General features: G+C 36.8%; 1 protein-coding gene across 1 annotated transcript in view; it reads right to left on the bottom strand.

The window, feature by feature from the left end:
• LOC125360439 (cytochrome P450 7B1) overlaps positions 1-26,888 on the bottom strand; it is a 161,596-nt gene that overhangs the window by 12,693 nt on the left and 122,015 nt on the right. Inside the window, exons 2-4 of the mRNA XM_048358386.1 lie at positions 18,011-18,147; positions 6,817-7,407; positions 6,150-6,356 (exon numbers count right to left, since the gene is read on the bottom strand). Coding sequence (XP_048214343.1) covers positions 6,150-6,356; positions 6,817-7,407; positions 18,011-18,147 — 935 coding nt within the window. The remainder of the gene's footprint in view (positions 1-6,149; positions 6,357-6,816; positions 7,408-18,010; positions 18,148-26,888) is intronic.

Below are 26,888 nucleotides of genomic sequence, written 5' to 3' on the forward strand. Positions count from 1 at the left end.
TCTGATTAGCTATGGTGATCAGCGGATGGCTGGGATGGCTGGAGTGAAATGAACCACCAGGCCCCAATGCGGTCACGGGGGCGGAATACTTGGCCAGTCTTACAGAGAAGGTGGACGGGAAAGGGAGAGTGGCGTAGAGATGAATATGGTGTGCCCTAGAAGGCGTGGTGAAATCAAGTGTCTCTAGGCACATGACAAGGTAAACAAGAAATTGCCATCATTTGAAGCAAAAAGAAAAAATCACAATTTTTTGGCTCAACAAGTGTATATTTGGAGAAAGCTAAGAATAATTCTGGATTGGTACAAATGTTTACCTCTACGTTGCTTTTCAGACATAGCCTCTCGTTCAGTGCGAAGCATATAAATATAGAGTCAACATGTACCTATTTAGAAAGCATTTGTCAAGGCCCTTTTCTGCTCAAAGCATTGAGCCACTGCCGCTGGCCAGCCCGGGGAGTTCCACAGATGAGTTTGATCTTCATGCATATAGCAACATGGGAATTTCAAGGTCAAAAGGTACATATAAGTGTTCCCAAGAACCCACGTAAGATAGTGCAGAATTTCGTTTTAAAATTTAAGTTGATCATGGAAAATGAAAATCATAACATTTATCATGCACAAAATGATGTGGTGACTCCATTAGTCTCATTAACATATGCACCATCTCACTTCTTGACAAGTTATTTGCGGCAAGAAGCTTAAAATACTTTCACCACGTTAATATAGCATAACTTCCCATCTCCTCTTCCTCCCTTCCTTCTCTCTATTCTTTCTTCATTCCTTAAAAATGTGACGCATTTTCTATTTGTGTGTCACACCTAATGGTATTGTCTTTTAATATGCAAAAGAATTCTACAGCTTCATGTACCTCTTACAAATGTGCCGGCACTGAATGTGCTATTTGTCTTGGATGAGTGGAGAGAAACTCTCATTTTCGGTACCCCAAGCAACGCGCTTGCAGTGATGCTTTGTGGGAACAGAGAAGGAATAGAATTTTCGAAATAGGATCTCTACTGACTCCTTATAAGCCTTCTGATATCCCTGAGCTTCTCAGACACTCTGGTTACCCCATTAGAGTGCCCTGACATTGTAGAACAAACACACAAGCCCTCCATCCAAAAGCGATGGAATCAGAAGCAATGCATACACGAAAACCTTTCAATTCGTGATTTTGAACTTGGCTGCCCTCCCACCAAGGGAGTTCCTCAAGCTAGCTGCCCTTAACTTAGAACAAAGCGATGAGAGACGTTTGTAATCTCTCCAGATCATTGCCTTGAGACAAAGCCTCACATTTCTTTATCCTATGCCCTTGCAGTTAATTTTTAGACTAAATAGGATAATGGGCTACTATAATTAGCACCAAAGTTCCCTTTCAATTAGCTTGTTTCTTCTTGCCTAGTCTTGGTTTTGTGCTAAAATGAAAGTGATTTACATCCATATCAATATTTTTAACTTAAAAGAAACCCAACTTCATTTTTTTTTTGGTATAACATAAAAATCTCAGTGCCCCCATGCCCAGGTTTAGGATGTACTCTTTGCTGAGAGATACTTTTTCCTCCCTCTTCAGTTAGAAGGGCCTCGCGTGTGGTTAAGGAAGGAAGCTGGTGGGAGAAAGCTGGTCTACCGTATGCAGGAATCTGGTTTCTATCCTTAGTGCACATAAAAACATGTTCCTACCGGGAATATAACTTATACTTCATCTATTGCCTCATGCGAAGAGAGGATTTCAGCCAACTTCACCATCATCTGAAATATTTAAGCTATCAAGTCTGCAAGCACACAGTTCTTTATAATATTGAATGATAACTTTTCTGACATAATTGCCATAGTCATGACAATAGCACTGAAATGTACAATGGTAGAAATAAAGGAAACTGTTCAGGTGGGGGACACAAGAGGACTCTACCATCTTTGTAACTTTTCTAGTATCAAACTATTCTAAAGTGAAGGCTTTATTTTTATCTTAACAAACATCAGCCAAGTTCTAATGTGGAACTCTAGTTTTATCCTTAACCACAAATTCTGAGGATTCCAGAACCAGTGATAAAAAGCATCTTGTGAAAAGCACTGGTCAAAAACTCTGATGCATATTTTAGAGCAATTTTGCCCAGGGTGCCAGTGATTGCTGTAAGACATTGAAATCAATCAGGCTTGACATTAACTTTTAAGTGTGCTATTTAATTGTGTGCTTTGGATTGATTACCTAATCTTTCCAAACCCTGTTTTCCACGGATTAGGAGAGAATATTTATACTTGAAAATTAAGTAAGCTAAGATATATACAGCAAAAGTGAAACAATTGGTATTAATATTAGTCTAGGTTATAGTTCAGTGATAGAGTGGTTACCAAGAGTATGTGGGCCACTGCGTTCAATCCCTAGTACAGGAAAAAAGAATGTAAAACAAACACAATTATCCAGAATATCTTGTCCTGAAGTTAGAGATAACCTATCTTGATAAAGCTCGTATTTCCTGGTATTGTCCTGGTGAATTCTGTGGCTGTCTTGGCTGAATCAAAATAGAAATTTCTCCTCTCTTTCAGTTGAGACAAGGAAAAAAAATGACTGAGAGGTTTGGGGGCAGACAGGTATGAGGAGAAAAGTGTGCTCGTGGTCAGAAAACCTGAGTGAAAATGTGTGCCTCTCTCCCTTTTCTACTCCCACTAACTAATTTAACTGATTTAACATTTTCTTATCTGTAGAAACAGTACAAAATAGTAGCAGAAATACTTGCTCAGAGAATGTAGGTAATCAGCCCATGAAGTTATGAAGCTGCTTTGAAATATTGAAGTTATCCATACAAAGACTTGTTTTACAATAACTGGGTTTTATTCCAATATCTGCATGAGAATTATTTTTGCAACTTGGGTCAAATTCAGAATATACCATTGAAAACAAATAGATAACTGAAATTTTTCAGGAGTTATGATTCATTTTTCATTATGTTTTTAACTAAGATTATATAATCTTTTCTCTAATAATGCATTTAAAGATTACTTTTGTGGGAAAGGTAAATATGAATATGAGGCTTATTTAGTTCACAAAAAAATCAAAAAGGAAGAAAATAATACAGAGTTTTCAGGGATGTCATACAGGTTAAATATCATTTTGGAGAAAACCTGTACTGAATCTCTCCTCTGTACTATTCTATTGTTTACATACCATAATCAGGTAACCTATAAGAAGTAGTAGACATTATAATTATTAGCTACCAATTTATCAAAATTTCAAATGTAGTGCATTGCTCCAGCACCAACATTTAGCTTATCTTCATCTTTCTGGGATTCCATTTTCTTTTTCCTTGACCTATCTTTGAAATCCAAAGTTCTAAATCACGTCTTCATCCCAGCACTTATTTCTGGAAAAAAATGATATCTACAAAAAAAAAAATCCTCTTAGTTTCTCAAACTTCCTTGCTATAGTTATCTTTCCGGATTTGGATTTTTAGCCCCAAGTAACAGTTGTCCAAACCTCTTTGCACTTATTAAGTCATGTAAATTTAAATGGAATCACAGAGATCTGTACTAAACATTAACAGGTACATCATGTTAATGAAGTTATAACAAACAGAATCCTCATTAACAAGATACATAAAGTACCACAAATATAACCACATTGTCTTTGTCTAAAAGAAAAGAGAAGACAGTTCTTAAAGAGAGATTCTCAAGAGTGATAAAAGCACGTCTCTCGTAACTTCTGGCCACAAATGATTGTTTTGAATTACTTGAACAGACTATGACATCCTCAATCCCTTCTTAATCCTGCTTCATTGTCAAATTGTGTGGGCATGCAAATCTCTGCATAAAGAAGAATCTCTTGAGTTATATTAATATAAAAAAATCTTCTACCTAATTAAAAAAATGCAGCACTCATTTTGTCATTGTGATAGTTTCTCTCATAGCAATAAAGATTCACAACCCCCTTTCAAAAAAGAGATTGTACTTAAAAGCCATTCAACTCTTTCCTTAAGGAGACGAGAAGGATGAGCATATATCAGGGAATATCTGGTTGTATGACTTTTGCCTTTGCACTGTACAGTGTATATTCCTGCAACACAGAGAAATACTCGTTTGTATCATGACTAAGTACACAGCTCATCTGTTGTCTAATTGGTTCCTAAAAATGCCCTCCAATCTGATTAAACCTTCTAGCAGATGAATATCTATATCTATCTATCTATCTACCTACCTATCTATCTATCTATCTATCTATCTATCTATCTATCTATCTATCTATCTATCTATCTATCTATCTATCTATAGGTATAGATATGTAGATACATATCCCAAAAGATAATCAGCTTCATCATTTCAAATTCTCGTAATAAACAAAACTGGCCTCTGCTGGTGTCAGAGGTCATGATGAACCTTGCTGGCTATTGAGTGCCCTTGTCCAGGTGGATTTCAGCTGACATGAGAGTTTTGTTTCTCTGTTACTCATTGATTGGTGATAGGAATGCTGTAAATGTCTGAGGGTTACAAGAATGATCATCTGAAAGGATAACTATGGATTCTAACAGATCCAAATTATTATCCCTACAGTTAGCTATTGCTTCTGATCAAATTAATTCAGATACTTCTGTTTTAAAAGATTATTAAAAATAATCTTTTTTTCTATGACAAGGAGCTGAGAGAGAAAAAAGAGTTGACTGATTTCAACTAAATTTTTAGTAGCAATATTTATGGACAGACTACAAAGATATGTTCCTTAAAGGTTATTTGTATGACTTCCTGGTATATATCATCTTATGAAGAAAATACAATGGAAAGTACATGATTATATGGAAAACTTAGCCTATATTTTCACAGACACTGGAAATACTCTGTCCAGAAAAGTATTATATCTCCAAATAGAGGCAACTGCCCAGATTTTAAATACGTTTTGTGTGTTGTTCCTTAATAATTCTGCAAAATAAAGTAATATTTGGATTTTAATAATATTCAAATTATTTTAATTCTTCATACAAGCATAAAAATTCCTCTGATGAAATATGTTTAACACAGTAAAATACAAGGTGACACATTTTTATTTAATGATTGAGGCACCCTTTGAAATTGATGAGTCTAAGTTTGACCAATGGGAGCAATTTAGAGCACTCTTCTCAATGTCAACTGATGGTAAACTGTGACCCACACTGCTCTCAGAAGTTGCCAGTGGAGAAACCTGAATGTATATAACAGATAAAAAAGGAAGGCCAGCATGGGCTAAAATACGATGTCTGACACAATGTCTGACACAAGAGAGATACACAAGCACTCTTCCTAAATGTATCCAAAGGAACTTCGAATACTGTGAGGAGTACCATTGGATGAAATATTAATTCAGAGAAAACACAGACACACTCACTGATGTGGAATTTAGCTGGGAATATCAATTCAGTACATGATTTAAAAGAGTCTTTTCAAAGGCTATAAAGAAGGATAAACCCCGCAGTAATCAAGAGCTCATGTGACACATGTCCAGGCCTATGTAAGAACAGTGACACAAAAAAAAGCAAAAAATGACATACTTGTCCTACAGACCACAGTGTCTTTGAAATTGGGACCATAAACATCTCATTAGTGAGTTCCTATATTATAAACTATAAATGCATTCGATGGAGTTGTTGGTATGTGCGATTTCCTCTTCCTTCCCTCCCTCCTTTCATACTTTCCTTTTTTGTTAGTGTTTTTAAATCATTAAATTCTAGCAAAGGATTTTTGCAATATTCTTGAGAACCACACACTGACCACACTGTAAGGAAGAATAAATACATTTTGCACACAAGTTGCCTCTCTGAAATACTTTCTTTTTCAATCACAGAATCCTTTTCTTGTCGAGAGAGTGCTGTAGTGTTTAGAAAGCATTAGCACACCAGCAGATGCTCAGAATCAAAGGCCTTAATAGGCATAACCTTTTCCCCCCTAAATAATTGCAAAGCTTTGGTTTAGCCTTTTGCATACCTTGCATAGTTAATTACCTAGGACTTAATGTTTACATGCAATGAGTGTATCTACAGCTATAAACTACATAATTTATAATTGATGTAAATGGGTGTTATTATGTCAATTACGCAGCTGTGTCCTCCACCTCTTGGTAAACAGCTATGAGTGATAAACTGAGTTTGTAAAGAGGTACCTTCTTTTCTTCATAACAGATAAAAATAAATTACCTAGGTATACCAGGCTGTCCAACTGTTCTCTGTTGAGGTGGATGGAAACTCCAGGCCCTTTCTTTTGACCTGTTGACTGCAGAAAATGGTCAATTTCCTCATGCAGTGCTCCCATAGCTTCTGGGTGCCGGAGAAGATAATACATGGCCCAGAACATAACTGGAATAGTGTTTGCCACAGAGGCCCAGAGAAAGGCAAAATGATGTGCTGGGAGAAAATAAGTGAAAAGGAAGATTAATAGCGTTTATTACACTGATTAGATTTGCAGTGTGCTAATTAAAAGATGTTAGGACACAGACCCAGCCAAGGATCAGTGCATGCTAATGAGAACCAATAGGCTTCTGAAGTCTAATTTTCTGCTTAATGAGAATAGTTTAAAATGTAATGTGTGTGTGGAGGGGGCAAGAAGGTGGGGGATGAGATAAGAGGAGTAAACGCAGCTCAGTTATACTCTTTCTCATTATCATCATTAAGTATCTTGTTTTACCACCTCAGCAAAAAAAAAAAAATCAATTATCATAGAGGGCTGTTTCGGAGTAAAACATTTTACCATTAGCCAATTAGAAAGAGCATAAAAATTTTCAAGGTCGCCATCTTATCTTTTTATTTCAAAGGTGTACTGTAAATTATTTAATTTAAGGCAAGTAATCATTCAGAAGTTCCTTACCTCCCATTTCAGAGTCCTCAAGATTATAGTATTTCTCCAGGATATTTTGCCTCTGTTGAACAATTTCTGACCATCCTTGTATGTGAGTTAAGTTTTCCAAGGTGAAAAATTGTTTAAGTTTCTTCTGCATAGATTTGGCATTTCCTATAAACTCAATGGGTATGTCTGATGCAATGTATGAGAACTTGTCATCAAAGTTTACAAAATTATCTCTTAGCTCACTGATTATTTTTTTGCTGTCATCAGCAAGAATTTTTCCATATATGGTTGCAAATGTGATCTCAAATATTACCGACCTGCAGAATGTTAACATTTGGGTCGTGTTCCAATTTTTGTTTTCTCTTAGTTTTGTCTCAACAATTTGCTTTGCATTCTGAAGTACATTTTCCAAGAGCGTTTCCAAAGGTTTGCCTTGCAAATATTGATACACGCCATGAAGTTCGTGGTGAAGGTCATCGTTTTCAGCCAACTTCTTGACAGAAAATACTTTTGCTGCTAATTTTCTACCAAATTCTTGAAAGCTTAGTTGTTTATGATATTTCACTAATAACTGGTATTGGAAAGGATCCAGAACAAAGGTTATGTATTTTCCTAAAAAAGAAACAAGAACAAAAACAAGAAAACAACAGAATATGAATTTGTTTGATAGCCAAACAAAAATACTTACCTAAAGAATGAAAATACTTTTTTACTACAAATACCATGTTACCTAAGACAGAAAGTTTAATAACAATCTATTTCCTTCAGAAGTAGTGTGAAAACTCTAGAAACTTAAGGTTGTTTCCTGCAACTCTAAATCACCGTTGATATGACACATCGAATCATTATTTTAACTACAGTAGTCAAACATTTTAAATTTTCTTAACATATGCTCACAATTTCTTGATGTTAACATTTGAATTTTTTCCCAGCAAAAACAATAAATTGGTCAGATGCCATTGCATTACTGATTACTTATACTCGATAAAAAGCTTTTTACAGCACAACCTCCAAACCGGTGGGAAGGTCTGTGCCCCTTGCTGTTCCTCAATAAACAGCTCTGACCAGTTGAAAAAAACAAAAAAACAAAAAAACAAAAAGCTTTTTACAAACTTGATACCACCTTAGTTTTGGTCAGATACATTTTAACTTAAATACATGACAGCACCCTCACAAATAAATACTTAATTTCCAAGGAAACATCTAGCACAATACTAGCTAAAGGTAACAGATAACAACATCTTCATTTCTTTTTTCTAGTCGTGGGGCTTGAACTCCAGGCCTGAGCACTGTCCGTGAGCTCTTTAGCTCAAAGCTAGCTCTCTACCATTTGAGCCACAGCGCCACTTTTGGTTTTTGGGGGGTTCATTGGAAATAAGAGTCTCATGGACTTTCCTGCCTGGGCTGGCTTTGAACTGTGATCCTCAGATCTCAGCCTCCTTGAGTAGCTAGGATGACAGGTGTGAGCCAGTGGTGCCAGGCTCATGGTCATTTTTATAAATCAGCATATAGTGGCTCAAGGAGATTTGGAAACTTGTTCACAGTCACATACTGACTTGTGACTAACCCAGGCTTCCAAACTTGAGCCTGTTTACTTACTTCATTCGTAAACTCCTTTAACATTTATTGGGATCTGCACCCTTAATTGGATTTCTTTTCATGCTAAGCAGATTTTTATTTTTTACACATTCAAATTTGATATACCACTTAAAAGAATAAGTCAGATTGTTTTCCTGTACTGTAAATGGAAGTGGGGGCATGTTACAGTGAAATACACACACGTGCACTCACACCCATAAACACAAACAGATGGAGAGAGAAAGATCATTCACTGCAGGTACACAACAAGTTTCCTTTCTTGGGGTGACTGTGATGGGAATATCTGTAGCCTGGTGGAAAGTACAAAAAAAATAGAAACATACATAGTCATGAAATCATTTCTCTCCTATGAGTGCTCAACAGTGAGCTAAGGCTGATGATACACAGATTATCTTTCATACTTCTGAAGTAGCTGAAAACCCGGGCTGTTGACAACTTTTTGCTATTGCCAAGTATTCCTGCCCTCGAGAACATGAGAACGCATCCAGGAAATGATTCGGGCATGTAAAGTTCATGTGAGTATTCAATGACATCGTAAAGGTGGGTGTGAGTGCCACGGAAGGAGGAATCTCACAGGCCAGACTGTCTGGACAGCTTAATCGAGGTCAGATTTGCATTGGGAGGATTTCCGAAATGGCCCAGATTCATTGTCCCCCCTCTTCCTTCTTCCCCAGAGCTCTCTCTATAAGGTCACCTTTGGATAGGAAAGGAAGAGCGTCTCTTGAGGCCTAGTTTTACTTTGGATTTCGCCAAAAACGATACTATCTTCTTAGTCCATAGGATCTCGTGGGCGATTCCCTCTTCTTCATCTTTTTGATTCTCCCAGTGATTACAATGGAGGATTGCCAGTGGTACTGGATGTTCTCGTATTAACTGTTCATATGCACAGACATGCCCTGTCAGCTCCTTGAGGGCAGGAAGGGAAAGTCAAAGAGAAAACAACAACCTATGCTACAAGGGTAGGGTGCTGAAATGGTGTTTTCCAGAATAAACTTAAAATTATTTTGGTGGGCAGTGCGTTGACTATATTCAGCACCTCTACACACCATATTTCCCTGTAGCCAGCACCCTAACAACTCACCACGACTACCACTACTACCATCTCCACCTTGGTTGGGTTCTTTTCCTCTTGAGATATGAAAATGCAATGAAACCATTGAGTCATGATGCATAGAGATAGGACAGAGGTGGGAAATTTTTCAAACAGAAACAGAAAGTAACATTTAGTTTCCCTTAGTTTTGCATTAAGGGTTCCTTGAGCTGAGGATAGTTGTCTTTTCCATATATCACTTTTTTCCCCCCAAACTTAACTGATTAAAAATTTACATTGCTTGCTCAAAGTGCAAACTCCTGAAAATTCTGCTACATGCTGTCTGGAGATGAGACTTACAAGATGAGACTTTATTTTTGAATAGATTCTCAAGTGATTCTTATAAGGAGGCACCTAATGAGTGAAACTATGGTCAACCTCACAAACTTGGCAAGGAGTGAAACTATGGTCAACCTCACAAACTTGGCAAGGACCTTGGAGATGTCCTAGCTCAATTCCTGCATTTATCTGGCAAGTAAGCAGAGGAAGGTGAAGACACAAAGGAGGAAAAATTCTACTTAGTGGCGGTACTTGAACAAAAAGTTCCCCTTGTACCTTCTTTCCTCACACAGTGTTATCTTCTAATTAGAAATACACCATGTTGCTAATATTCAATGATAACATTTAATAAGTCTTTCCAATAGTATATGTGAAGTTTAGATGATCCTAATAACTTAGATCTCTGCTTAGTTCTTTTCTTCACTTCATCATCGTCATGAAAATGTGAGTCTAGCTTTCTTAGAAGAACTTCCAATTGTAATTTGTGATAACGCACCACCAAAAAGTCAATTCAATTTGGTATAGTCATTTAAGATATTTTTCAGCCATATTATAGAAACAGGACACAAGTGTTTTTGTTTGTAAATTTTTAAATATGCATGTAAATGGTCTGAATTGTATTTCTAAAATGAATCATAATGCCCTGAATTTTATTCATTCCAGTTCAGCTTGATTCATTTAATGAGGCCAGACAATCAGGAATGAGTAAGTTAGAAGTAGCTACTTATTTTGGTCAGATATCAAAGCTTTTCTCCCAAGTAACTGGATTCTCCTCTCTCTTTTCCTCTCTCTCTTTTTCTCCCCCTCCCTCTCATCCTTCCTTTCTTCCTTGCTTGCTTCCTTCTTTCCATACCAGGACAGCTAAAAAGATTCAATTGGTTTTGGGTAAACTTCCTATCACCTAGTTTACATTGCCGCTTAATTAAATAACCTAGTCAGAATCTATCTGACAAAAACATAATTGTAGGCCATTCTATGTATTTTTATCTCTAGTGATTTATGCTTTTTTTCCTTTTACCACATAAAAAGATTTTGCTAAATGTTTAAAAAGTTACTCAAAAATATTCCTCAGAATTTATAGTATATGGAAGGTGTGATTCAGAAATATACAGTATTTAGAAAACAATTTTCTACATTCATAAAAATCTAAGTATATAGACAAAATATATTCAGACTGATCATCATAAGCTACCTATTATTAGGCCTCTTGAACTACATATTGGATGCATACCAGAGTTTTGTTTTGTATACAAATCAATAGAAATATGAATTGCCTTTCTCTTCCTCTACCTCCTCCAACTTCTCTCTCTCTCTTCCTTTCTCTCAATGAGATTAAGTTCAGTTAAAATAAAAGGATAAATGTTGAATATGGAAAAATTGGGTCAAGTTAACAATTGTTAATACATATTTTAAGCAGGTTTTTTGCATTCTTAATTTTCTTCAACATCAATGCATTTATGCTACACTTTCTATCTGATTGAGATATGGTTAGACATATTTGTTGGATTTGTTTTTTGTTTTATGGATTTTATTTTCAAGTGGGTTTGGAAGTACTAATAACCCTGGAGATGTTAGCTGGCTCTCCAACTTTTAATCTTCAGTATAAACAATTTAAGCTAAGTTTTCCAAAATTAATATTAATTTAAACCATCTGTCCACCATCTGCTAATGTGAGATGCAAAACCAGAGTTTCTTTGTGATCTTTAATCAGACAGTTAGGAAAACACATATAAATTTGAAAATGAATTTAAATTTCCTAACAAAGGAAATCTTCTGAAAAGTTATTTTGAAAGCACTGCCATCATAGAGGGAACTTGACTTTGGCCCCATTGTGATTTTATGCAAATGAATGCCAAGTGTCAACAAGCATGTTGCTCCACTGCTTCATTCACAAAGCCCACAAGGTGGATACAGTATCCTTTCCATGTTTTCAATAGAGAAGGAAACACTGTCAACAGCTACTCTGAAATATTGATTTAAGGAATTTCAGAGTTTGCATTTGTCCAAAATACAGATGTCAAAATGGGGCTCATATCTGTAGAAAAACAATAGAAACTCATTTCTTGGCTTACATTGGAAAGCTCCTAAATTTTTAATACCTACCTTGTCAATTATTTCATTCAGCCCTTTATTATGAAGCTGACTGGGCCTCTTATTAAGATTTTTAATTCTACCATTTTTGTATAACCTGTACATAATCCTTTACTAATTCAATGGTCATTCTCCTTCCTTCAAAATTACCATTAAGAAGGTACATGATTCAAAATATGTTGAAAACTCCACTTTTTCACCTTGCTGTCTTAGACACAAGACGTTTTACACTTGGATCAGTATGAATTGGATATTGGTATTTTCAAGTCTAATGGTGGGTGCCATAGAACAATATAGCCAGGGGAATTCAGGATACCTATTTGACTACTCAGAACACAAATTCCCAGTCAATAGATGAGACAAATTTTAATCTTCAAGTTATTGTTCTATAATCTTTTTACTTTAACCTCTGCGTTTTGCTGTTTGGGAGATTTTTTTTTTAAATTCTCAAGTTGAAATAGTTTGTTAAAGTGGAATATGAGCCAACTTTCTATCTTAAGAGAACGAGTACCTTTACATTCTCCACTTCTTAGGGGGATTGCTAACAATGATGTACAGTAGACTTTTGCTGGAGTGACACTTAGGGAAAATGCTGCTGCTGCACCACCACACAAAAGCAGTTAGAGAACTATTTTCTACGACAGGTCACAACTTTCCACGGTTTCCCACAAAGAGATGTACCTTTTGATTTCTTTATTAAGATGACACTCATGTCCCTGGAGACTTTGGGGCATGACAATCATTTGCTCAACATGCAAGAATGTACACTCTCTGAAGTTACATTGTGGGACAAGAGTAGAGGACTTTGTTTTTCATTTTCGAAATGAGCTATTGGGCAAACTGATTGTTGGTACCATGTCCATTAACAGGATTTCTTTTACACAAATATTATAGACACAACAATTTTGCAGGAGAACGTTTACAGACATGGAGTTCAATTCCAAATCTCCATTTCATCCACGAGAATGATTCTATACACCCATGTTGAAGCTCAGCCCCACAGAAATGAGCTAGGAGGTGGTTGTTGCTTCCTGAATAGAGTATCAAGTAAATAGGATCTGCCAAACAAGTACAAATCAGCATCATCTTTCTCATTCTTAATACCCTGTGTACATATTACATAAGATGTCATTGTTAGGATTTTTTCCTTCCTTCCTTCCTTCCTTCCTTCCTTCCTTCCTTCCTTCCTTCCTTCCTTCCTTCCTTCCTTCCTTCCTTCCTTCTTCCTTTGTTCCTCCCTTCCTCAATTTCTCTCTCTCTTCTTTCTTTATTTCTCTGCCAATACAGGGGCTTGAACTTAGGGCCTGGGTACCTTCTCTTAGCTCTTTTGCTAAGGATGATGCACTATCACTTGAGCCACAGCTCCAATACCAGATTTTTGGTGTTAATTAGAGATAAGAAGCTCAAAGACTTTGCTGCCCTTTCCGGCTTTGAATCAACTATGAGCCTCAGATCCTAGCCTCCTGAGTAGCTAGGATTATAACATGAGCAACCAGTCCCTGGCTTATCAGAATTTCTTGACAGGAGTTTACTTAAACTCTGATCAGAACCCATAGTACCTATTTAGTTGTAGTTTCCTCCTGCTGAGTTTGTAAATATAATCATAATGATGATATTATTTAGATATTAGAAACTGAGCCAACTTCTTAGGATTTAAGATGGAAACATCAAGTGTCAGCAAAATTTCTTGATTCTGAAAGTGAATAGTTATTCAAATCTTCTACGCATACTGAACTATACGTGTAATTTTTAAAATAATACTTCCATGGGGGGAGTGCTAAAAATTCAGTAGTTTTTGTACCTACTCATTATAAACATGAGATTTTAAGAATGGATATTTTTTTAAAGTAAAGAATATTGTTTTGGTATCATGTAGCCGAAAGTTCATCTAGAAAAGTAGTACTAGTGATGTTTTTTGTTTGTATTATCGTAGTTCAACCGATCCAAGGTATCAGAAAATTTCCCCATCAACCATTTATTATGAATCAGTCAATGCTTAGCTCTGGACTACATGTTGACACTAGAGGAGCCCTCAGAATAATGAAATGCGAATGTGAATGAGCAGTAAATATACAGAATATTAAATGCCCTGACAGCAATAATACTAGGAGTAATTGGACTCTGCCAAAAGAGGTACCAAAGACTGAGGGATAAAGCCAAAAGAGGCTCTCAGGAAGAAGTGCTCTGCAACTCTGGCCTCAGAAAATGATTAAAAGTCAACTGGGTGGGAATAATTATTGAAGAAAGAAATGAAAAAGAAAATGTAGATATGCAAGGGCCATGGTAGGTGAAGAGGAAATTTCCATGAGGTGGTTTCTCAATGGTACAGTAAACATATGATAAGTCATAGGAAGAGATGAGACTGGAAAGGAAGGTGAAGACTGTATCCTAGGGGCACAGGAAGGATTAGATTACAGATTACAATTCCTCTTTTTCAAGATAGATTTCTTCCACTTCCATTTTTGTGAATTTAAAGTGTATGCAATTATTGTTGAAGAGACTTGATAGTTGTCAGGCAAAAGAGTAAGATATTATAATATGAATGTGATCTCTACGAGAGAATTATTCCTGTTGATGTCATTCATATTTCTTAAAACAAATAGTACATTAAAATGATAGCATTGAAATTAATTCATTATATGTACAAAAGTTTGCTTCTGACCCTCAGCAAAATACTCACCAGCAGAAGACATTATCCCTAGGAATATATCAAGAGTTCTAAGAATGGTTAGAAGATACAAGATTCAAGGGGTTGGGCTGAGAAAGAGGCATACGTAAAGGCTGCCTACATAAAGATTCCTCAGAGATCGTGGAGGCACAAGCTCATGGAGGAATAAGTGGTAAAGAGTCAAAATGCAATAGCATGTTTCATGAAGAAGCAAGAGATTGGTGAGAAGCCAGGAGGGAGGGCTGAGAAGCAGCTCAGTAGAGGAGCAGGCTGGTTCATCTAAGAGGCATTCAGAGGATACCCAGTCTCCTAAAATACTAGACAGCTGCCACTCTTGTGGGAAAAAAGAATGAAGAATATCTAAAAGAACATCATAGGGGAAGCTTGCATATGGGTATGACTTACAGATAAAGGTTCCAAAATTAAAAAAAGAAAAGAAAACCATGAAGGTATGTGTATGAGAAGAATGAATTACGTCAGTGGTTGTCTGGAACCTTTTACGTGTTAACAATATTTGATGTGAGGCGGATTACACATACAATTGTTTATTATTGAACGAAGGAAAGAAAAGTGAGTAAACATTTTTACCAGAGCCAAGAACACATCTTTCTGCCTCCCACTGGTAATACCCAATTGGAAATAAAGGGCAAAGGTATGTGAGGTCGTCTGTAGAGATCAGTTTTTGAGGCTGTTTTAACTTAATATACATTTTAAATTAAGAAAGGGAATAGCTAGCACAGGTGAGAAACTGACATAGGAGTCTGTGGGCAAAGAAGGCCCCAATCCACTCCTTCTAGCTCCCCAGAAAAGCTCCTGTTTCACTGCCTCTGCTACTTCACCAGGGACAGGCAGAGTCTGCTTCCCTGCTCTTGAACTTGGGTTTCTCTGTAACTTGCTCTAACTCATTGGATGTGGTGAAGCACATTAAATTCTTCCTCTGGGCCTAGGCTGTGAGAATCGTTGCCATTTTCCCTCTTGTATTTTCGAAACACTAACGGCTAGTTAAAGTGAAGGAAGTGCTTGAGAACAAAGACAACATGAATTCTCTTGGACCCTCCAGCTCTGTTATAACAACTAGAGGACTCAAGCCACACAGTGACTCGGGAAACACTACCTGTTTGGTTCTTTCTTAAGGCTAGTAAATTTCGGAGAGATTTGTTGTGCAGAGATAGAGAGCTGTCATTGCTGGCCCCGGAAGAGCATGAAGCGAGACAGTTTGTTTTGGTAAGTATTTCCATTGAAATTTGAAATACAATAAAGAAGTTAACATGAAAATATGCATTCCAGACTAGCATTCAGGGTTTGAATATATAGGGCATAATTTTTTTTTCTTTTGGCAAATGAAGCAATTCTATATGGTCCTGTAATAGTGGTGCATACATACTTGTAAAAAAATAACACAAAAGGGTGTACTTTATATTTGGGTCTCCTTTTTGTTGCTAATGAGTCTTGTGAATCATGAATTTAAAATAGTAAGCCAAGTCAGGCAATAGTATCTCACTATATCTACATAATTATATATGTATCTATTTATAATTTTATGTATTCAAGAGGTTGAGATGCAGAGAACTGATGTTCAAAGTCAGGCCTGAAGACCAATGGAATACAATTGAAGACCCAGAAATGAATACACAGACAGATCTATAGCCACCTAATCTTTGATAAGGGAGACAAAAACGCAGGATAGAAGAAAAACAGCCTTTTCAGCAATGGTGCTGGCAGAATTGGCTATTCACATTCAGAAAGTTGGAGTGAGATCGTTATATATCACCCTAATCAGAATCAATTCCAAATGGATCAAAGACCTCAATGTAAGGCCAGATATCCTGAAAATATTACAGGAAGGACCAGGGGAAACACTAGGACTCCTTCACACAGGCCACAACTTCCCAAGTAAAGACCTAGAAACACAACAAATCAAAGAAAGGCTGGATAAATGTGACTGCATTAAACTGAAGATCTTCTGCATGGCAAAGGACATAGGTAGCAAATAAATAGAAAGCCCACAGAATGAGAGAAGATCTGTTCTAGCTATACATCAGACAAAAGTCTCATATCTAAAATACCTTCGAGCTCAAAAAGTTAACTCCCCCCAAAATAAATCCTCAACGAAACAACTGCCCCACTGATAAGTGAGCTAGAGACTTAAAAGGAGACTTCTTCAAAGAAGAATTAAGAACAACCAATAGTCAGCTGAAGAAGTGCTCAACATCTCCGTCATAAAAGAAGTGCAAATCAAAACAACACTGAGAACCTCACCTCAGTCCGAATGGCCATTATCAAGAAAACAAATGCTGGTGGGCAAGTGGCCAAAAGGGAACCGCTGCTACACCGTTGGTGGGAATGTAATCTGGTTCAACCATACTAGAAAGCAGTATGTAGGTTCCTCAAAAGATTAAACATAGAGTTCCCCTATGATCCAGCAACCCCACTCGTGGACATTTACCCAAATGACCACAAACCAGCCTGCACTCAAGTCACTAGCATAATCCGGTTCATTGCAGCATTGTTAATAAGATGCGGAATCAACCCAGATGCCCCTCAGGAGATGAATGGATCAAGAAAATGTGGTACATACACAGAAATGGAATTCTATGCTTCCATCAGAAAGAATGATATGGCCCCATTGATAAGGAATAAGACTTGGAAAAAATCATACTAAGCAAAGTAAGCCAGACCCAGGCTCCACGGTTTCCCTCATATGCAATAATTAGAATCCTTATCGTCTATAAATCCACAAGTTTATCCAATGGATAGTAAAAGACAAATAATTACACTTGGACACGATTAAACAGAAATCTAAGCATCTGCACACAGATCAAAGGAGGATATTCTTAAGAGAGGATCACGACGGCTCAATAGCAATGTGCATATGACCATATAAAATGATACTTTTCAAAACTAACTCCAGAAAACAGAAATGAAAGGGTTTTTTAAATTGTACTATTTGCAGTTATTTCTTTTTTCTTTTCCTCCTTTGCTTTGTTCCCTTTGTCACTGTTTTTGATTTTTGTACCCTGTCTTATATATGTTTATCTGATTTGGGGAAGGGAAGGAGAATCACAGAAAAGGGGGACAATGGATGAACCAAGTCAGCAGTGATACTCACTAGACGTTGTGCTGGAAATCAACTATACAACTTGCTGGAGGGGAAGGAGTTGAAGGGGGAAAATGGGAGAAAATGAGAGAGAGGGTAATACTTTTCAAAAAGAAATGTATTCATTACCTTATTTATATAACTGTAACTCCTCTGTGCATCACCTTTACAATAAAATTTAAATTAAAAAACAGTAATAATAAAAATTTTTAAAGATTCCAGAATTTTTAACATGATACTCACTGTATTAAAAAAAATACGGCAGTATTTTGTATTAACTGTACAATTACAACAATGATATTAAAATTACGTCCTTTGTCTGAAGAAAGAAATAGATATTAAAGAACAACTGGGGAATTGTATCACAGGCACTTAAAGAAGTGTTTCTTACCTGCAATGAGAAGAGTGAAAATATCACCATATTGCTTTTGAAGCGTTTTCAGGAATCCTATGGGATCTTTCTGGAATTTCAGACTCACTCCCAAGAAAGGAAGCCAACCTTTTATTAGTGGGGGCTCTCCAGGTTTCCTAGTTTTAAAAAAAGAAAGTAAAAAGAAAAAAATAAAGTTATTATTATCTTAATACACCTAGGTAACTGATCTAGTCTGTAAGTGGATTGCATCACTTCCACTTTTTTCAATGATTTTTATATAATCATAAACTAACTTCCTTCTTTTGTTCATTTGTTCCTTCCTTCATACTAGACTTGAACTCACGGACTCCAGCTCCTGCTTAGCTTTTTCACTAAGACTCACACTCTACCACTTGAGCCACAGCTCGACTTCTGGTTTTTTGGTGGTGAACTGGAGATAGAGTCTCATGTACTTTTGTTTCCCAGTCTGCCTTTGAACTGCAATGCTTAGATCGCAGCCTTCTGAGTAGCTAGGATTATAGGCATGAGCCACCAAATCAGTGCCTAGTTACAATTTGTCTTATTTGATGTTCTATTTCCCATCAGCATAACTATAAGTGCCTATAGACCTGAGATAGCTAAGACTAAGGGCATCTTCAGGAAACTCAATCAGCTGCTTAATATGATTTATTCTATGAAACTGTCAGTTTGGTTTAATGCTAATTAAAAATAGGCCATCTAGATTGGTCAAGATGTATCATTGTATTCATAAACTATTTAAGATTCAACCTTAGTTTTGACTATCATTTTTCTGTTGCCTACTAGGGGCTGGACAAGGAGCAGAGCACTAGGCCTGATCTAAGACGTGGTTAAACTCCTTGTGGAAAATCATGTGAAAAATATAGTCAGACTACTTTGTTTTACATTAGCACAAATATACCTGTGTGTGCAAACCCAGTAAAAATAATTCTGCCTCACTTAAACTGTGCACAAGCACTTAGGTCGTTCCACAAATATAAGAATTCATGCATTCATTCGATCCTACTGGTCTTCACTGCCACCTATCCTTGGACCCCTCCCTACCTGGTGTAATAGTCCTGTTTATAGCCAGTCCCTGTATTCTTAATCTGCTTGTTAAGTTGGTTCCTTCTAGTTTGGAGTCTATCAAGTTACAAAAGATATGGAGCCTGGATAAACATTGCTCTGGAATCCTACAGTGATCCCATCTTCCTACATGACCCTTCTCACTGCTGTACTCTCAGCAGGAGATAGGGGCGCAGCAGTCCTAGTCCCTGCTTCCCCATGGTTGTTAGAATTTCTACCAGACCGTGGGAATGAACAAGACAGAGGAACTGTTAGGTGGATAGGAACCGCGAAAAGTAGCAGACATCACACATGGCAGATCCCATGGCCTAGACAAATCATGGTGGTTCTTGTTCCCATAGTCAGTCCCTTAGGCAATCTGTTCAAATGCTTCTTCTTCCCATAATGCCCTTGTGCCCGCTGAACCAATGAAAAGAACTTAGGGGAGTCTAGCCAGAGGAATGCATTGTGGGATTTGAAGTTTTTGAAACCACTGAAATGTGCTTAATACACTAAATTGAAAGCTAAGTAAGTCATAATAAATAAGTTATTAATAAATTATTAATAAATAAATAAGTTATAATAAAAACTATTATGGTTCTTTTTTTTTTGAAACTAGAGCGCATCTTGAGGACTCTTCTGCAAGCTCTCATTTCTTCAGGCAAGAGATCTCTGGTTTGAGATGTCAACAAATTTGTGGAATGTCATGAAACTTGTTAGGGGCAAGGTGTACCCCCCCAAAGTTATGCTTTGTACATTTTAGGATCATTTGTTAGTCAATCTTTCAATCTGGTAAGACAAACAAAAACAACCTCTATGAAAGCAGCTCCTTGCCTGAACTGACAGACACATTCAGCCAACACAGCCCGGTGTGGCTCTTAGAGCTCTTGCTGTGCTGGGGTGGGAGATGTCAGATGGTTTAGTAAGGCTCTTTGTTCTCAGATGTTAATTAGTCTGGAATTTCATAGTCAAAAGAGGAACTATGGACCTTAAGAAGTATTTTATTCTATTGAGAGAAATGAAAACCCCGACACAGGGCTGTCAGTATAGTTCAGTGGAAGAGTGAGTCATAGCATGAAACCCTGGATTCAATCCCCAGAATAGAAAGAAAGGGAAGGAGGCAGGGAAGCAAGGAGGGCGAGAGGAAGAGAGGATAATGCTGAGACAATAAAAGAGAGAGAAGAGTGAGAAAGAATAAGACAGAGTCCTTGACATTATTTTGATATATTCTTTAATAAAGTTTTCTACCAAAGCCACATATGAAAAAGATGATTTGTTAAATTTCACTATTATAATGACTTTGTAAAATATTTGATTATCTTTAGTGGTACAGAGGAGTTGCCATTTCAACAAAGCAGTGTATGGATGCAATGCACCTTGGTCAGCGTCCTCTTTCCACATTCCCACCCTCCCTCACAGACTACCCCTAATAATGTGACTGTTAAACACGACGGAAACCTTCCCTAAAGTACCACGAATTAAAAAGCAAGCTTCAGTTTAGTGAACAATCCCAAGAACTGCACGTGACAATTTCTTCCTTGCCACTTATTTGGTGAACTTAATCTGATTTAAAGCGAAACACAGAAAAACACAAGCCATTTTTTTTTACTGGAAAAGATGAAAACAAATATTTACAAAACATTGATTTTCTAATCCATCTGTGAGATGACTTACACTACATGCGATCCATTTTGATTAATCACAAGATATTACTAGTTCTGATCTAATCAAAGATCAAGATTATGATCTTCCCAGCTGGGGCTTTTATGTAGCTGGATTAACCCTATCAGAAGCTTTTCTATTGCTATAATCCTATGTGGGTAGAATTAAACTAAAAAAAGAGTCAGATCTTACAGTGGGAAAAACTCAAAACCAGTTACATTAGAAGTCAGGAAAGAGTTCACTGTCTCTTTTTAGGAGGTAATTAACCTTAATGCTAATTTATTAACTATATGTGGACATTTCAATACATATAATTACAAATAGGAAAAAAACAACACTGCCTAGAAATGTGTACCATGTTCTTCACACATTGTCATGTTATTTTCTCTTCTTTCAATTTTAGTGTTTTTAGATAAGGTTTCTTTTTGTCGTCTAGGCTATCTGGAGCCCAGATCCTTCTGCCTCTACCTCCCAAATGCGGGATGACAGTCAAGAAGCACCAAGCCTCGCCACTCTATTATTATTTTTTGAATATAGCCTTAAGCAATGAAGACTTGCTTTTCAAAGGAAATATAAGTACACCAAGAAAACATAGTAATAGTTGACTTTATATCTAAAGATTAAATAAAAGAGCTGGGAGCTGGTGGCTCACACCTGGAATCCTAGATACTCTGGAGGCTGAGATCTGAGGATTGCGGTTCAAAGCCATCCCAGCAGCAAAGTCCATGAGACTTATCTCCAATTAACCACCCTAAAACCGAAAGTGGTGCTGTGGCTCAAGTGGTAGAGAGCTGAAGAGCTCAGGGACGGGGCCCAGGCCCAGAGTTCAAGTCCCATGACTGACAAAAAAATAAAAAATTAAAAATTAAACAGGAGAGATAGCGCATATAACTCAACAGCAAGATCCACAAGTTAGAAACTATCACAGCCCACACACCACCTGTTCGTGATCGTTGTAAGTTTGTGAGTGATCTAGTTCACAAAATTTCCTTTTAAAATATTGAGTCTTTTCCTTGTGTTTGGCTAAATGCATAAATATTCCATTGTGACAAGGATTCAGAAAGGCTTTTTGGTCATCTTCTAAAGCAACTAATGCCATCCTCTACGTCATCGTCTGGTCAAAAGTTATATTTATTGTAGAACTTCCATTGGGGAAAGACTGTGGTTCATAAATTAAGGGAAATAGCAACATTCAGTGTTAGGGAAGTACAGTAGGAAGCCATTTCATTGCTACAATGATGAGAGGGTCATCATTTCTTATAGCTGTGTTTAGTTTGGCATCAGGAAGCTTAAGACAGTTGGGGCTGGGGATATGGCCTAGTGGCAAGAGCGCTTGCCTCGTATACTTGAAGCCCTGGGTTCGATTCCTCAGCACCACATTTACAGAAAATGGCCAGAAGTGGCGCTGTGACTCAAGTGGCAGAGTGCTAGCCTTGAGCAAAAAGAAGCCAGGGACAGTGCTCAGGCCCTGAGTCCAAGCCCCAGGACTGGCAACAACAACAACAAAAAAAACAGCTAAACACCATGCTACAACTCTTTCTAGTTTGAGGGGAAAACACAGTGCTAATTCAACTCATGACCCATCAGTCTGTTTTTTATAAGAATTATTTAAGGAGGAAAGATATCACCATAATGACCCAGAAAGGCCTGTTGACTCATGGCATAGTACAAATACTACTGTTCTTCTTTCTTATGTTCTATGACTTAGAACATGAACTACTAATTCCTCAGTACTGAGCATTTAGGATGCTTGGTACTTGTTCTGAACAATCAGCTCCCAAAGCATTAAGGAAATAGATACTAAACTTATGATGAAGAGTTAAAGAACAAAACAGAACAACTATAAACTATTCCCTCTTTTAATTGCACCTAAACAATAAACACTTCTTCAAACTTAATTAGTATTACAGGGAGTAGAGACACATCAATGAAATTAAAACAAAATTAAACCTTAAAACTATTCTAAAAACTTAAGCCCAAATTTTATGCATACACTATTACATCAGGACTTGAAATGTCTTCTACAGACATTGTAGGCACATCTTTATATCTATGTAAAATGTCAAGTACAGCCCAAATTTATCTGAAAGTAAATATGGAAAAACTCAAATATATAAAATGGCTATAAAATATGAGATGTTTTAAGGACACATCCCTTTTGTTAAAAAGAAGAACACTGGAGAGACTAGAACAACACTGAATATTCATTTGTAATAATTTGAAGTTCATCTTTATGATACACCTATAGTTAAAGAGAGCAGTTAAAAAAACTTGACTAGTGAGTATTGCTCATTGTTCCTCTAGACATTTGAAGTTCAATCCATTCTACACTCATTCATTTCTTCCTTTTCTTTCTTCCTGTAGCTATTCTAGGCTTTGTTTATTGTAATTTATTTAATTACTGGTGAGATATAAAATGCACGTATTAATTTTTTAAATTATTATAAATATTCAGCGAATATTTATATTAGGCAAATTTCTTTTTGTTAGTGACAATGTTTTAATTTTCCTAAAAAATGTAGAGTAAATGTGATTAAAATTTAAGAAACTACAGAACTGATGATCATTACAGTATCTGATTACAATACATACTTTATGAGACACTTTATTGTCTTAAGCAAGGCACTTTGGGAATTTGTTGTTTTACTTTTCTTTCACCTCATTTGGAAATAACTTCATTGGGAAAGGATTTTTTTTCTCCTAGTGCCACTTCGAACTGAAGTATTGAAATATTTTTAATAATCTACTCTTTCTGGTCTCCAATGAGGGCATGGACTACATAGAAATATTCCATCAGATATTAGTAATCAAGAATTGGTCTGATATTCTAGAAACTGGGGAGGACACATCTCATTGTAGGACTATTTGGTACAATAAAAACGCAAAGTTTTGGAGAAAGGTGTGGTATATTTTGCCTTAAGAGTTCAACAGTTATTCACTTTTGGGTGTTAAGATTTAAGGGGTATCTTCTAATTTGCATATGACATGAATACATTCTTTTTGCTTTTGAGGCCAATTTATCACTTATTTTACATAGTGAAAAAGGGTCTCTCATCTTGGGTTGTCTGATGTGTTCTTATGATTAAAGGGTATAGAATATTGAAAAAAATCACACAGATGTGATATGCTCTTTCAAGTGCATGGTTGTTTTATAAAATGAGAAAATGCTAGTTTAGTGTTGAAAATGAAATTTACATAAAATCTACTTCTAAAAATTACTGGGTACAAAAAATTAAACTTTCCAAATGGATCAAAGTCTGAATCTAAAGATGCACTTAACATTCCTTAGGCAGAGGAATTAAACAATACCCTCAAATTTGCAATAAGATCAACAGAACCCATCCTGCCCACATTCTGGAACTAAAGTGTAGATGAAGAGTGGCAGACCTTGTAAGACAGACCTTAGAGCTGTAGCAGTGTTGGCACATGCACTGCCCATGGTTAGCAGAGTCCGACAACATGCTCATGAAGCTGGGAAATGTAGCTTGCACGAGAGCCATTGCAGGCAGAGATGTCTAAAGACATCTGATGTAGAAATCTGATGTAGAGTTGAACCCTAACAACTGTCCACATTCTTGTTTGTTTCTTCAAGTTTCTACTCAAAGAAACCTGTGATTCAGAGCACACTGTCTCTATTCCCTTTGAAAGCCCCAGAGAACTGCACTAGTACAGTTTAGGGAACAGATTCATTTTCTTCCTTGTATATGATAAATCACATATTTTTAGGACTCTCAATTCATATGTGGAGCATAAATGATGTTAAATATTTGTTTACTAGAAGAATCAGATGTCTGATAATCTCTTTTCAGGATGAACATTAATCCAACTCTGTCTAGAAAAATTATTCAATTCATTACCATAAGTAATCTCTATTGTACCCCGTGCTTAACCTTCATTTTCCCCCAGTCCTATAATCTCACAAATCCACTGGTGGTATGTGATCAGCATCTGGTGTTCACACAACCCCTGCCTTACGACTAATACATGAAACATTCTTGGATAAAAATAGCATTTTCCAGGCTGCCAATGATACAATTCTCTGCTCTATTGTGACTTCTGTATCCCTCTAGAAAGGTCCATAATAGGAAACAACATCTCAGAAGGTTTTGGCTCTATCAAGATGGCAATTAATTTTAAACTTGATTTAATTTAGAAGGTAGCAAAGGTACTCATTGATTAAGGACTTTTGAACAAGCATTCAATGTAATTGCAGAGTGAAAACAAGCAACACTAAATGGTGAGAAATTTTTCCATTACTGGCTAGGAATCAAAACAAAATCAATAGGAAAGTGACTAAATACATCTTTATGCTAAGAACAAAAATCTTTAAGCCACTGCCAGCTTTGTTTTCAGGTAACTGGTGCCATTTTGTGATCCAAATAAAACTTTGGAGAAAATACCTTGAAAACATGATTCATTTAGCAGATTTATACTACTGCTTTGGTTAAATGAGTTTTGAAAATACTTCTTTGGATAAAAAGCCAGAAAGGTATTTTTGTTTTTGGTTAGCTAGAAGGGGTGTCCAAGTTAGCACTATTGTAAATGTTCCTTAAAATATCATCTAAGAAGTAATTGAATCTCAAGAACAGATTTGTCTACCACTTTAAGGTATTTCTTTTTTTGTTGTCAAGGTGAAGTACAGTGGGGTTACAGTTACATATGTTAGGTAGTGTGTACATTTCTTGTCCAACTTGTTACCCCCTCCTCATTTTTCTCTTGCCTTCCCTCCCCCCAATCCCCCTCCCCCCTAGTTGTACAGTTAGTTTACAACATATTGTCTTGTAAATATTGCTGTTGCATTGGTTTGCCTTTTACCCTCTGCCTCGCCATTTTAATGTTCCTCTTCCCTTCCCTATTTCACAGACATATAAAATACCCAGGGTACCAAAATCAAATACCATGACAATGGAGACTAAACCATAGGGAAGATAAACAGAAGACAAAAATAATTTCACATAGGATGTTAAAAATAACATCAATGATAAGCCACTTATTTCAATATTTGGAGGTCATTTCGCTTAGTGTCATCTTCTGTGATCATACATACACAGCTATTGATCTATTGCAATGATCTGCTAGGACTATCCTGGACATATACTAATTATTCCCAATAAGGGAGACTGTAGAGTTTATGTTTCTTTGAGTCTGGTTCACTTCACTTAGCATGAATTTTTCTAAGTCTTTCCATTTTCTTCTCAATGGAGCAATGTCATTCTTTCTGGTAGAAGCATAGAATTCCATTGCGTATATATACCACAATTTCTTGATCCATTCATCCACTGAAGGGCATCTGGGTTGGTTCCATATTTTAGCTATGGGAAATAACATTTAGCTATGAACATAGTTGTGCTGGCAGCTTTAGTGTGACCTTGTTTGTGATCCTTTGGGTAAATGCCCAGAAGTGGGATTGCTGAGCCATAGGGGAGCTCCATGTTTAGCCTTTTGAGGAACCTCCATACCGCTTTCCAGAGTGCACAAGTTTACATTCTCACCAATAGTGTAGTAGGGTTCCCTTTTGGCCACATCCCCTCCAGCAACTGCTATTAGTAGTTGTCTTGATGCTAGCCATTCTTACTGGGGTGAGGTGGAATCTCAGTGTTGCTTTGATTTGCATTTCTTTTATGGCCAGGGATGTAGAGCACTTCTGCATGTGTATCTTGGCCATTCTCATTTCTTCTTCAGAGAAGTCTCGCTGGGTCTTTAACCCACTTATTAATGGGGAAGTTGTTCCTTTGAGGATTTGTTTTGGAGGAACTTTTTTGGAGTTCTAAGTATATTTTTAAATATGAGGCTCTTGTCAGTTGTATGGCCAGTGAAGATCTTCTCTAAGTCTGCAGGTTTTCTGTCTATCTTTTTTTTTTTTTTTTTTTTTGTCAGTCGTAGAGCTTGAACTCTGAGCCTACGTGCTGGTCCTGAGCTCTTCAGCTCAAGGCTAGTGCTCTACCACTGGACCCACAGTGTCACTTATGACTTTCTATTTATCGTGCAAGCTATGTCCTTTGCCCTGCAGAAGCTCTGCAGTTTGATGCAATCCCATTTGTCCAACCTTTCTTTGATTTCTTGTGTTTCTGGGTCTTTATTAAGAAAGTTTCAATCTGTGCCAAGGAGCCCTACAGTTTTTCCTATTTCTTCCTGCAATGTTTTCAGGGTATCTGCTTTTACCTCGAGGTCC

The sequence above is a fragment of the Perognathus longimembris genome, chromosome 12 (assembly GCF_023159225.1).
Source record: "Perognathus longimembris pacificus isolate PPM17 chromosome 12, ASM2315922v1, whole genome shotgun sequence".
In the NCBI taxonomy this organism is placed as follows: Eukaryota; Metazoa; Chordata; class Mammalia; order Rodentia; family Heteromyidae; genus Perognathus; species Perognathus longimembris.